General features: G+C 44.7%; 1 protein-coding gene across 5 annotated transcripts in view; it reads right to left on the bottom strand.

Annotated features, from left to right (window-relative positions):
- Positions 1–14,351, bottom strand: part of CARD11 (caspase recruitment domain family member 11) — a 163,007-nt gene that overhangs the window by 95,189 nt on the left and 53,467 nt on the right. For all 5 annotated transcript variants that reach the window (XM_033914550.1, XM_033914549.1, XM_033914546.1 and 2 more), the window contains 2 exons: positions 3,155–3,367; positions 881–1,018 (listed from right to left, as the gene is read on the bottom strand). In XM_033914550.1, coding sequence (XP_033770441.1) covers positions 881–1,018; positions 3,155–3,356 — 340 coding nt within the window. In that variant the 5' untranslated portion in view covers positions 3,357–3,367. The remainder of the gene's footprint in view (positions 1–880; positions 1,019–3,154; positions 3,368–14,351) is intronic.

Here is a 14,351-nt window from a genome sequence, read left to right as displayed (position 1 = left end):
GACCATCTTATTTCATATAATGGTTGTAAAAATTGCCTTTTTCATTACATTCGCTAAATGTTTTATACAGCAAGAACTGGGCAGCTGAACACGACTTTTTCCTAGCTATAGAATAGCAATGGCCTAGGCTGGCCCACCACGTTTTCTTCCGATAATTTTAATTTGCTCCTTAGAGGTAGGGCTACCAGAAGTCTGGATTTCCCCAGACATGTCCTCATTTTGAGGTTTCAAGTTTATTTCAAATTTATTATACCGCCCACTCGAAACTTCTAGGCCTTAACAATATACTGATTAAAATATAATTTAGTCTAAAACAAACCAAGAGAAAAAAAACAATTTAAGGACACAGACGAACAGGGGAAGAAGGGGTTAGAACTACAATTGATAGAAAGAAAAGAAAACACTTAAAAAGAAGAACATAAGGTTGGGGAAATGAAAATGGAAATGTTACTTAAAACTAAGTCTTAGGTTACAAAGGAATGTCTTTAGTATTACCTTAAATTTAATCAGTGTGGTATTTTCCTGCAAGTAATTGGGTATACTGTTCCAGAGAAAAGAAGCATTAACAGAAAAAATTGTGGTCCTCATTGTGCTGATTTGTTTCAACGAGGGAGGTCATGTCTGGGGGTCCAGACGGCTTTTCAAAACCCGACATTTTGTCCGGGTTTTGAAAAGCCTCCTCTAATCGCGTCGGGCAAGAGGAAATCCCACACATGCGTGGATTTCCTCATGCCCAGCATGAGCAAGCAGCGGGGGGCTGCGCGGGATTGAGGCATTACAAGGTAGGGATGGATGGAACTGGGCAGGCCTAGGGGGGGGGGGTCCAGATTTTCTGACTGGACAATCTGGCAACCCTACTTAAGAGGTAGCATTTACTTACCCACAATAGTGGAAAACCTTCGTGTCGGCTCTTTCCCTGTCACTAGCTTGTACAGTTCTGGGTAGTAGAATTCAAGACTCTCCAAGAAAACCACATAGCCCCTTTGGCCCTTGGTATGGAGAATGTCTAGCAGCCGACCTAAAAGTAAAGGAGTCAACACTGAGAAGAGCAGAAATGTGAAAGGATATTCCACCCACCGGCCTTGACTTGGGCTCAGTTCTTCAAATACACAAAGACAAAATGGTGGTTCGGAAGCCCAGAATGCACTGCAGTTCATACTTGATTATTCTGCAGGAAGTCAGAAGCTAAGTGCAGCTCAAAGAACGTTTTATAAAGCAGGGCTAAGGGCAGGTCAAATAAATCTTTATAAAGGACTTAGAAACATGGAGAGGCTCCTCCAGGTAGATTTTTCCTGAGGAAACATAACTGTACTGTGAGGACTTTTTTTTTTTTTTTTTTTTACTGATCCTGAGCCTTCAATGCAAAATGTTCTCAGTCAAGCCCATTATTCTTTCCAGGCGTGGGTGTGTTAAAATGGCCACCACGAGGGGAACTTTATAATAGGAGAACCAGAATATTTCAAGCCTGTTCTATAGACAATTACGAAAATTAAGTCAGGTGTCATTTATAGGCCTTAAGTAGGTAAAAAAAAAAAAAAAAGGCCTTTAGAATTTAGTGCATGTTAATTCCCTTAAGGGCAGATTCTATAAATGGGCATCCCAATTGTAGGCAGTGGTAGGAGTCCTACCACCATCTGGCAGCCTATCAGGATGCATGTTAAAAAAAACAACAACCCTAAGGTATCCCGCCTGCACTGTAGGCGTTTGTCGCGGGTGCAGGGAGACACCTAGGAACACTTAAGCTCTCCCAAGGCTGGGCATGGGCATGATTTTGCCTGGAAGTGGCCTTGGGCGAGCTTAAGCAGCCCTAGACTTCTCCCTATGGCCACGACAGATGCCCGAACGTCCGAAATGTAGGCCAGTAAAATGCTGGCCTACATTTCAAAAGCTAAAATTAGACGTGGCTGGCTCAGCTGATTGCAGCAAGGGAATCCCCGATCAGCTGAGCTGGCAGGCCTCCCCAAAGCCACTGCTTTGGGGAGTCCTGCTGGCTCAGCTGATTAGGGGAAAATACCCCTGCTGCAATCAGCTGAGTGGCTATGGCAGGGGACCCCCGACAAGTTCCTCCTAAGGGAGGAACCTTAGGCATCTGAGTTAATCAGGGCCTTAGGTCCCTTCCTGGTACATCCCAGGATGCACCCGGAAGGGTAAGGCCCGCCATTTTGCAGAGGCAGGCCTGCCAGCTGGAGGGAATAAGCATCCCTCTGGCCGGCCTTTCTTCATTAAAGGTACGGGAGTGGGGGATGTCGGGATGGTCTTAGGGGTATGGGATAGGGATCTAGAATGCTGGGGAGATACCGGGGGAGGGGCTGTATGTTAGTGGGGGTGTCAGTGAGGGGGTATGGAGGTTCAGGGGTGTCACCAGTTGAGGGGATGTTGGGGGTTCTGGGGGGGGCAGCAGGAGGAAGTGGGCATCCCTCCTGCTGATTTTGGGAGTACTTGGCAGGGGGGGAGGGGGGTTTCTCTGGCTGCAGCCACTCAGCTGATTGTGGCAGGGGTATTTTCCACCCAATCAGGGATCCCAGCTTGGTGGAGGCCTCAGCTATTCGGGTATTCCCTTGCAGTGACCAGCTAATGGCAAGGAATCCCTCAATCAGGCAGATGCGATTCTGTAACCAGTGCCAGTGACATGGGTGCCAGGTAGAGAATCAGGAGGGTTAGGCGGGGTTAGGCATCTATCCGTTAGTGCAGACGCGATTTTGCAGTGGACACCGGTGTGCGATTCTTATCCTCTTTATAGGCGTCCACTGAGACCAGCGTCCTTTACAGAATCAGCCCCTTAATGCGCGTTAAAAGTGTTTCAAGCTCTTACGCTGTTTAATGAAGTCTCCACACACACACCCCCCCCCCTAGCAGAGACCTTTAGTAACTCCTGGCCCTAGATAGCGTGCTTTTTGCTCAAATACACTCAGCAGCTTCAAGCCAGCTGGCAAAGGCAGGGGAATGGGTAGCGCCACAGTGGCCAGCCTGGCCCTAGCTCACACAGCATCACCAGCTTGCAATTACAGGCTACTTTGCTGGGACAACCCGAGTGATTGTAAAGAACCGTTTCTCTTTAAGACACTTCGCACAATCCCGCTACACAGCCTCTGTATTGGGCCACATTTTGCCTTGCAGCTCTATAACCAACAAAGAAATGGCTGAGTGCCGTTACCGGAGCGATTTATTTTAGAGAGCAGCATGGGGGAGCTCAGGACCTCTTCTTCATCCTGCTCATCGATGACCTTGCACTGACGCAGGTAGGGGGTTAGTTTGGCTGGGTTAATATAGCGGCTGAGCATATGTCGGTTGCATTCCACATTCTCCCATAGTGCCTCCTCTTCCTCATCCTTCAGCGTTTCCATGCCTTCATCCATCTTTTCTTTACCTAAATGAAACAGGAAAATACAGAAAAAATGAATCTGGTGCCTTTCTTTTCTTGGAATTGTTCTGCTCTCGTAGACAGCCTTCCCAAACCTCAAGTCTGGCCGACAGGAGCAGAACAAATGGGCCTGGGTGGGCACAGGCCTGCCCTATCTGGCCCACCTCAAAAGTTCAGTTGCTCTCCTCTCTCTTGCCTTCACATCGAGTATTTGGCCCCCCCTATCCTGATCTACCTCAGAATCTTTGCCAGCAGCAGCAGCAAATTAGATCTGGGTGCCTGCATTGGCGCTGCAGGCTTCCCTCTACTGTCATCACTCCCTCGCTGATGTCACTTTCTGTTTTCTCTCTGGTGGGACTTGGCAGAGGGAAATTTTTGAGGCCAGTGCAGGCAGCAGATTTATTTATTTTAAACATTTATATGCCACCTGAGATCTCAGTGGTTTCCATACAGAAAACATGCATAATTACACATAAGTCTTACGATTGACAAATCATTTACATCATTATGGAGCAATAGCTTCGTACATCTTAACAAATAACAAAATACGACCTGGGATATCCTAACTCAAATATTTATTTTTTTTTAAACCCAAAACAAACAAAACTACCATGTTTCCCCCCAAATAGCCTTCTTCATTGTGTTGGTATACAGCGTCAAAAGATCCTTCCACCTATATACATGCTGAGGCATATTTGTACCATGTTCTCCAAATTCTTATACTGGGCCTCTTCTCCCTTGAAAAGATGAGCCTGAGAGGGGACATGATCGAAACATTCAAGATACTGAAGGGGATAGATTTAGTAGATAAGGACAGGTTGTTCACCCTCTCCAAGGTAGGGAGAACGAGAGGACACTCTCTAAAGTTAAAAGGGGATAGATGTCGTACAAATGTAAGGAAGTTCTTCTTCACCCAGAGAGTGGTAGAAATCTGGAATGCCCTCCTGGGATTCAAGACAAAGTTAGACAAGTTCCTGCTGAACTAGAACGTACGCAGGTAGGGCTAGTCTCAGTTAGGGCGCTGGTCTTTGACCAGAGGGCCGCCATGTGAGCGGACTGCTGGGCACGATGGACCACTGGTCTGACCCAGCAGCGGCAATTCTTAAGTTCTTAGCCTGCTATGTAAATTACTCATCAGTTTTTCTGTGTGTAGGAGATGGAACAACATGGGATTTAATAACTAATCTAATGTAATACACAAGTTATTAATTGCACTATACCAAAATGGTTCAAGGTGATTTACATTCAAAGAGGCCGTAAAAATCTACGGAAAACAAAAACAATCAATAATTAAAATATCTTCATAACACGAATATTACAACAAGTCATATAAAAAAAGGTTCCAAATTTTTATGAAACCTTAAGTACAGGTAATTGATATCAGTCCTAATATAAACATGTAAATTATTCCAAATTGTAATGGCAGGGTAAGCAAAAGAGGAGTTGAGCTATTATAAACCAGGGGTGTCAAAATCCCTCCTCAAGGGCCGCAATCCAGTCGGGTTTTCAGGATTTCCCCAATTGGTTTGATATAACGGCTAAAGTGGAGAGCGGCCGCACGATACTTAAAGTCCTAGATTTAAAACGTACGGACTTTAATGCAATGGGAAAGTACCTGAAGAAAGAGCTGTTAGGATGGGAGGACATAAAAGAAGTGGAAAGACAGTGGTCTAAGCTGAAAGGAGCGATAAAAATGGCTACGGACCTTTATGTGAAGAAAATCAATAAAAACAAGAGAAAAAGGAAGCCGATATGGTTCTCCAACCTAGTGGCAGAGAAAATAAAGGCGAAAGAGTTGGCGTTCATGAAATATAAAAAAACCCAAGAAGAGGAGAGCAGAAAGGACTACAGGGTGAAACTGAAAGAAGCCAAGAGAGAGATACGTTTGGCGAAGGCACAGGCGGAAGAACAAATGGCAAAAAATGTAAAAAAGGGAGATAAAATTTTTTTCGGATATATTAGTGAAAGGAGGAAGATAAAAAATGGAATTGCTAGGCTAAAAGATGCTGGGAACAAATATGTGGAGAGTGATGAGGAGAAAGCAAATGTGCTAAACAAATACTTCTGTTCTGTGTTCACAGAAGAAAATCCTGGAGAAGGACCGAGATTGTCTGGCAAAGTTACACGAGAAAATGGAGTAGATTCTGCGCCGTTCACGGAGGAGGGTGTTTATGAGCAACTTGAAAAACTGAAGGTGGACAAAGCGATGGGACCAGACGGGATCCATCCCAGGATACTAAGGGAGCTCAGAGAGGTTCTGGCGAGTCCTATTAAAGACTTGTTCAACAAATCTCTGGAGACGGGAGTGATTCCTGGGGATTGGAGGAGAGCGGATGTGGTCCCTATTCATAAAAGTGGTCACAGGGATGAAGCAGGAAACTACAGGCCGGTGAGCCTCACTTCAGTTGTTGGAAAAATAATGGAACTGTTGCTGAAAGAAAGGATAGTGTATTTCCTTGAATCTAATGGGTTACAGGATCCGAGGTAACATGGCTTTACAAAAGGTAAATCGTGCCAAACGAACCTGATTGAATTTTTTGATTGGGTGACCAGAGAGCTGGATCGAGGACATATGCTAGATGTAATTTACTTGGATTTCAGCAAAGCCTTTGATACAGTTCCTCATAGGAGGCTGTTGAACAAACTTGAAGGGCTGAAGTTAGGACCCAAAGTGGTGAACTGGGTCAGAAACTGGCTGTCGGACAGACGCCAGAGGGTGGTGGTTAATGGAAGTCACTCGAAGGAAGGAAAGGTGACTTGTGGAGTCCCTCAGGGTTCGGTGCTGGGGCCAATCCTGTTCAATATGTATGTAAGTGACATTGCTGAAGGGTTAGAAGGAAAAGTGTGCCTTTTTGCAGATGATACCAAGATTTGTAACAGAGTAGACACCGAAGAGGGAGTGGAGAATATGAAAAAGGATATGCAAAAGTTAGAGGAATGGTCTAATGCCTGGCAACTAAAATTCAATGCAAAGAAATGCAGAGTAATGCATTTGGGGATTAATAATAGGAAGGAACCGTATATGCTGGGAGGAGAGAAGCTGATATGCACGGACGGGGAGAGGGACCTTGGGGTGATAGTGTCCGAAGATCTAAAGGCGAAAAAAAACAGTGTGACAAGGCAGTGGCTGCTGCCAGAAGGATTCTGGGCTGTATAAAGAGAGGCGTAGTCAGTAGAAGGAAGAAGGTGTTGATGCCCCTGTACAGGTCATTGGTGAGGCCCCACTTGGAGTATTGTGTTCAGTTTTGGAGACCGTATCTGGCGAAAGACGTAAGAAGACTTGAGGCGGTCCAGAGGAGGGCGACGAAAATGATAGGAGGCTAGCGCCAGAAGACGTATGAGGAGAGACTGGAAGCCCTGAATATGTATACCCTAGAGGAAAGGAGAGACAGGGGAGATATGATTCAGACGTTCAAATACTTAAAGGGTATTAACGTAGAACAAAATCTTTTCCAGAGAAAGGAAAATGATAAAACCAGAGGACATAATTTGAGGTTGAGGGGTGGTAGATTCAGGGGCAATGTTAGGAAATTCTACTTTACGGAGAGGGTGGTGGATGCCTGGAATGCGCTCCCGAGAGAGGTGGTGGAGAGTAAAACTGTGACTGAGTTCAAAGAAGCGTGGGATGAACACAAAGGATCTAGAATCAGAAAATAATATTAAATATTGAACTAGGCCAGTTACTGGGAAGACTTGCACGGTCTGTGTCTGTGTATGGCCGTTTGGTGGAGGATGGGCAGGGGAGGGCTTCAATGGCTGGGAGGGTGTAGATGGGCTGGAGTAAGTCTTAACAGAGATTTCGGCAGTTGGAACCCAAGCATAGTACCGGGTAAAGCTTTGGATTCTTGCCCAGAAATAGCTAAGAAGAAAAAAAAAATAAAAAATTTAAATTGAATCAGGTTGGGCAGACTGGATGGACCATTCGGGTCTTTATCTGCCGTCATCTACTATGTTACTATGTTACTATGAATATGTATGAGATCTATTTGCATACAATGAAAACAGTGGATTGGATTGCGGTCCTCGAGGAGGGACTTTGACACCCCTGCTCTAAACTGTGGAAAATCTAATATAATAAAATGGTAAGCCGCGCATGCGCACTAAAAAAAAGTGTTCCCTGAGCTGTCGCGAAAAAAATAATTGCGCATGCGCGGCCCCGGCGGCGGCTTTCAAATAAAAAAAAAATTTCCATACCTGCGGCGGCCTTCCTCACCCCCGGCTCCTCTCTTGAACTGGACGGTCCCCGCGTCTGCCTACCCTTCCCCCCAACACAGCGCATTCCCCCCCCCCAACGAATCAATAAATCGAGCCGGGCCGCCCTCCGCAACAGACCAGAGGAGTTCTTTGCCGCTCACCCCCCTTCCCTTGCCGCTGACCCGAATACCTACCCGGCGATTCAAAAAGCCTGTGCAGCAGTCTTCACACGCTGCTTCAGGCCCTTCTACTGCCCTGATTTGCTCTGCCGCGTCTCTGATGATGTCATCAGAGACGCGGCAGAGCAAATAAGCGCAGTAGAAGGACCCGAAGCAGCGTGTGAAGACTGCTGCACAGGCTTCTTGAATCGCCGACTTACAAGGGAAGGGAAGGGAAGGGAAGGGGGGGGGGCGCAAGGACTCTATCCGAGTAATTAAAAAACTCTGCACAGGGGGAGCAGGAAGAGATGATGATGGACAGGGGGGGGAAAAAGGAAGGGAGGCCTATTGTTGGACAGGGGGAGCAGGAAGAGGTGCAGATGGACAGGGGGGAAATTAAGGGAGACCTGCTGATGGACAGGGGGGGAAATGAAGGGAGGCCTACTGCTGGCAGGGGGAGCAGGAAGAGGTGCTGATGGACAGGGGGGAGGTAAAACAAAGGGAGAAGAGCTGCTGCTGGATAAGGGGAGCAATGAAGAGGTGGTGGTGGACAGGGGGGAAAAATGAAGGGAGGCCTACTGCTGGACAGGGGGAGCAGGAAGAGATGCTGATGGACAGGGGGAAAAAATAAAGGGAGGCCTACTGCTGGACAGGGGGAGCAGGAAGAGATGCTGATGGAAGGGGGGGGAAATGAAGGGAGGCCTACTGCTGGACAGAGGGAGCAGGAAGAGGTGATGATGGACAGGGGGGAAAAAGGAAGGGATGCCTATTGTTGGACAGGGGGAGAAGGAAGAGGTACTGATGGACAGGGGGGAGGTAAAACAAAGGGAGAAGGGCTGCTGCTGGATAAGGGGAGCAGTGAAGGGGTGGTCGTGGACACAGGGGAGGTAAAAAGAAGGGAGAATGGACAGGAAAAAGTGGCTAAGGAGACAGAGAGAGAAAGAAATAAAGACAGACACACACACATATATTCTAGCCCGAGGGAGGAAAATGCTGCACAGGGAAATAGGGAGGGGGGAAATGCTGATGCACAAGGAAATGGAGGGAGAGGGAACGCTGATATGGCTACTGTACAGGAAAGTGGACAAGGGGAGATAAATGCTGCATAGGGGGCAGAAAGAGAGACAAATAGAAAGAAAGACAAATAATAGGAGGGAGGGAGACAGAAATAAAAGAAGAAAGACACAAGGGCAGGGAGTGAGACAGAAAGAAAGACAGACATACATATATTCTAGCACCCGTTAATGTAACGGGCTTAAAGACTAGTGTAGAAATAAAGTACCACGTAATCTGGTGGAAGAATAACGCAAATGAGAGAAAAAAAAGCAAAATCAGACTATCTGAAGAGTCAGTTCAATTTTTATTTTTTGGTTCAAATCCCACCATAACTGAACGCGCTCTTAGGCAAGTCACTTAACCCTCTAGTGCCCCAGGAAGTGTTGTAGAGTAACCAAGTAAATATAACTAATTACTGTATTTAAGTAAAAGTTTTGTTACTTTTACTTATAAAGAAGTAAATAATTTCACCAATTTTCACTGCTTTTACTTAGTTACATCTGATGCTTGCAGTTAAAAGCAAAAAATAAAAGTGAAATAATCTAATCTAATCTAAGGCCTGGTTTTATATACCGAGTCATCATTCTAAGAAAGCTCGACTCAGTTTACAATAATTAACTTACATAAAGAGTAAGACTAAGTTTCTGGAAATTAATTTTTGAAGTGTTTAGCAAATAAAGAAGTTTTTAAAGTGAAAGCAAGGTACATGACAATTCCTCAATAAACAAAATCAAACAGCAAATCCTGGAACCGGATTTTGCTATTGCAAACCTCTTCATGCAAGCAATGGATCATTTCATCTGAAATTTTGCTGGTCAATGAATCTAGCCTATGAGAACAGTGCAGTCGCCTGTGTTTGGTGAACTGGTTACTCGTCTCCAGCCAGTGATGAGCTGGGCCATTTTGAAATAAGAGATAAAGCTGAGACTGGTTGCAGTTCTTGGTGAACAGATATTTCTCTATCACAACAGACCTGTGGTCATCCGATGGAAAAATTTTAGGTTGGGGTAACTGTCCACTAGATTGATAATCTTTAGAGAGGAAGTGTGCATGTCAGGCCACAAGACGTTTGAGTTTCTCGCATCGGCTCTCAAAGATATTCAAACAGTTTGCCGTCAGATGAGAAATTCTTAGAACAGACAATGAATCTAACTTTATGAGAGCTGTCTCTGTAATTGTCCAGCGTGATGATGATAATGAAGATAAAGATGCAAGTGATAAATTAGACCACACTGCTTCTAATGCAGATGATAACGACAGCGATGATAACTTCTGTACAGCGAAGAATATTTTTAAGTGTTTCAGATAGAGAGATTCCCTTGATCAATATCTTCAGACGCAGTCAAAAGACAGCAGTAATATTGCAGCTTGGCCTGATTTGAAGGGGTTTTCTAATCAGACTCTGAGCACATACCCTGTTTCCCCGAAAATAAGACCTATCCTGAAAATAAGCCTTAGCATGATTTTTAAAGATGCTAATATAAGCCCTACCTAAGATCGACCCCCCTCCCCCCAAACGTCCCTGTCTCCAACCCTGACACTAGTGCTGCCTGATTTGCTGAAAAAATTGGATTCATCAATTCAGCAACCCCCACCTATGCTGCTCTAGAAGGCCACGGAGCGGAGGTATGTCAGTCTCATGGTGGGAGGGTGGGTGGGGGTTCTGCTGCACAAGGGGATGGGGAGAGGGGAGGAATGATGCTGCAGATGGGCGGGGGGAGGAGAAAGGAAAGAGGAAGAATTGGGGTAGAGGAGAAGAAGGGAGAGATGATTGTTGGACATGAAAAAAATAAGACATTCGCAAAAATAAGCCCTAGTGCATTTTTTGGACTCAAAATTAATATAAGGCCCTGCCTTATTTTCGGGGAAACATGGTAGATCTCTCAAAATGCCCCAATAAAGGTCTATCCCCCCCCCCCCTAAAATGTCCAAATAGCAATTTTGAAAAGGCAGGAAAAATCCCATCTAACGCTGCAGTTTGTCCAAAAAGCAAGGGAGCTTATTGGAGGCAGGTAGGAGGCGTGTTTTGGGTAGCACTAGGTGGGGGAGGGGGAGGGGGGTAAAACACAGGACAAAATGTCTAAGTCTTAGATCATTAGTCTAAGTAGGTCATCCTAAATTACACCCACTTCCCCACCCCTTTTACAAAGCCATGCTAGCGGTTGCCGCCGTGGTAACTGCCCCGAAGCCCATAGGGATTTATAGGGCTTTGGGGCTTTTACTGTACGGCTAGCGTGACTTTGTATTGGTTTAGAGGACTTAGGGAGTAAAAGATCAACTTTGTTTCAATCATGTCCAGGATTTAAAAAAAAAAGGCATTCTGATTGAGCAGCTGATCACTTTAGGGATTAAGACACGACTCCTCCAGAATTCCCCAACGGTTACTGTTTCCCCTCCCCCTCCCCTGAAAGTGAAACTAGAAAGGAATACAAGACTATGATACACTTCTCCCTCCTTATTCGCTGTGATAGGGGATTAACAGAACCGCAAATACTGAAAAACCGCGAATAACTTTTTCATATGTTATTTGTTGTTTTCTATTAAAAACCATCGTGACTATGGCAAAACCGTGAATAACATGGTGGGAGACCTGGCCTGTTCCTGAAGGAGGTAACTTAGGGTGACTTAGGGAGTAAAAGATCAACTTTGTTTCGATCATGTCCAGGATTTTAAAAAAGGCGCCGACGGCGATTGTAGTGTTGCTTCGAGAGAGAGGATGGACCAGTCCTCATATCCCACCCATTGTATTCATGGACTTATGGTTCCGATTTTAGTAAGAAATCAGAATCACAAGTTCATGCACGCAATGAGAAGAAAGCCAAGTCTAGTCCAGCCTCTCCCTACAAACATGCAGCTAAAGGCGGCTCCTTCCCCAAACAGCTTACAATCTAATAAGTATTTTGGCTACGGAAACAGGACACCAAGATATCCAGCCATTTTTTTCTTAAGATTGCAAGGTCTTTTTTTTTTTTTTTTAATTCTTTATTTATCAGTTTTCCAAATCAAATTTACAAGAAAATAAACTTCTTGTTAAAGAAATACAGGAGAATAAAATAAATATATATCATCAAAGTTATACACAATTGAGAAAATTACCTAACCTTCCTTAGACCCCAATATCATAAGTGGAGTTACCACCAATAGGTGTCAGGTCAAAAGCGCGCCGGGACAAAGGCGCGCCCAGACAATTGAGCGCAGTGTGGGGGTGCGCGCCGCACAAAATTACTGTTTTTAGGGCTCCGATCGGGGGGCGTGGGGGGAACTCCCCCACTTTACTTAATAGAAATCGCGCCGCGTTGTGGGGGCGTTGAGGGGGGCTTGGGGGGTTGTAACCCCCCACATTTTACTGAAAACTTCACTTTTTCCCTGTTTTTAGGGAAAAAGTTAAGTTTACAGTAAAATGTGGACGGTTACAACCCCCCAAACCCCCCATAACGCCGGCGCGATGTCTATTAAGTAAAGTGGGGGGGGGGTTCCCCAACAAAACCCCCCGTCGTATCCCCTAAAAACTGTAATTTTCTTCGGTGCGCGCCTCCGTCTTGCGCTCAGTTGTCGCGGGGTTGTCTATGAACCCCACCAATATAATGAGAAGAACATTCCTTAATCAAGGAACAAAAGAAAAAATTTAACAAAGTAAAGCTTAGCGCGAGTTTGCTATTTAAATTTCCAGTTCGCCGTTCCTATTCCATCAGGTTATCTTTTTTAGCTCCAGAAAAAATTTTAGCTGGTCTGGCTGAAAAAACACATATTTAACTTGTACGGATTTTACAACACATTTACAAGGGTAGGCTAACAAAAAAGTTGCTCCCAAAGATAGAACTTCCTGCCTTAAGGACAAAAACTGCCTCCTTCTTTCCTGAGTTGATTTTGTTACATACAAATATGCCCAAATTCTTTTACCGTAGAAAAAGTTTTTAGAAAATTTGAATTATAGTCCTCATGAAGGAATCCAAATCTCGTTGAAAAAGATTGCAAGGTCTCAACGTGGTGAAAGAGCTGTTTGGACATCAGAAGGTTCTCCTCGATGGCCTTCTGGTCTTACAATGACATGGCATCAAACAATAGTTACTGGAAATGGATGTATGATTACAGCAGAAAATTGAGAAAAGCCATATGTTTCGACCCATCTGTCCTCCCAATAACTTCCCCCAGGTGGCCTCCTCTAAATATCTTTCTCTGCTGTCTGTACATCTGCTCCCTCCCCATTTCTCATTCCCTGTTACATCCCTTAGCTTCCTCTTCACACAAGTATTCTCCTGATTATCTTTTCTGGAACTGCTTCTGTCTTTTCTTTTTCCAACTCTGTTCTGCGATGCATCTTTTCCATCTGTCCCATTTTCACTTGTAAGCCTTATTTCTGTACATCACATGGGTCTAATTCTTTCAGAGAAGAACCTTCATACGGTTTCATTGTGTTGTTGTTTCTTCTCATTCCAGCTTTTAATTTTATGCATTTAACATAACAACAAAATTCTCATATACCGCAGCTATCTCTCGGTTCAGTGCGCTTAAAAAAAGATAAATTACGGAACATTCTCAGTATGATCACATCAAATTATTCAAAATATTTGCCAAACAAAAATGTTTCTAGGTGTTTTCTTAAAGCCTGATAAGAAACGGAAATTGCCATAAGATTAACCAATTTGTTTGTCCCACATTCCAGCCTGATATGATAAAAGTCTACTAAAGAATCGTTTATAAATTCATCCTTTGAAAGATGAAACATAGAAACATAGAAGATGACGGCAGAAAAGGGCTACAGCCCATCAAGTCTGCCCACTCTGCTTACCCACCCCCTGTCTATGCCCTAATGACCCAATTTCCTTATCTTGACCCTCGTAGGGATCCCACATGGGTATCCCATTTATTCTTAAAGTCTGGCACGCTGTCTGCCTCGATCACCTGCACTGGAAGCTTGTTCCAATGATCAACCACTCTCTCTGTGAAGAAATACTTTCTGGTGTCTGCAGCAGCCACTCTCTCCTCCTCTCCCTATTGGCTAAGGCTCTTAACATTTGCATCTCCTCTTCCTATAGGCTAAGGCTCTTTACACCTGCATTGTGATGTCATAGAACTTTCTGATTATAGAAACATGATGGCAGATAAAGTCCAAATGACCCATCATAGAAACATAGAAGATGAGGGCAGAAAAGGGCTACAGCCCATCAAGTCTGCCCACTCTGCTTACCCACCCCCTGTCTATGCCCTAGTGACCCAATTTCCTTATCTTGACCCTCGTAGGGATCCCACATGGGTATCCCATTTATTCTTAAAGTCTGGCACGCTGTCTGCCTCGATCACCTGCACTGGAAGCTTGTTCCAATGATCAACCACTCTCTCTGTGAAGAAATACTTTCTGGTGTCGCCATGAAATTTTCCGCCCCTGAGTTTGAGCGGGTATCAAATGAATGTCAAAGAATCGAAGCTCACGCAAACGTTTCCTATTGGCACATTCAAAGTGATCGAGAAGGTAGCTAGGTACTAACCCACTCAAGGCCTTAAAGCATGCATGACCAAACTTAAATATCACTCTCGCCTCAATCGATGACCAGTGCAATCTATGATAATACTGAGACACATGA

This window comes from Geotrypetes seraphini, chromosome 11, assembly GCF_902459505.1.
Source record: "Geotrypetes seraphini chromosome 11, aGeoSer1.1, whole genome shotgun sequence".
Lineage (NCBI taxonomy): Eukaryota > Metazoa > Chordata > Amphibia > Gymnophiona > Dermophiidae > Geotrypetes > Geotrypetes seraphini.
This window is presented reverse-complemented; position numbering and strand designations above follow the sequence as displayed.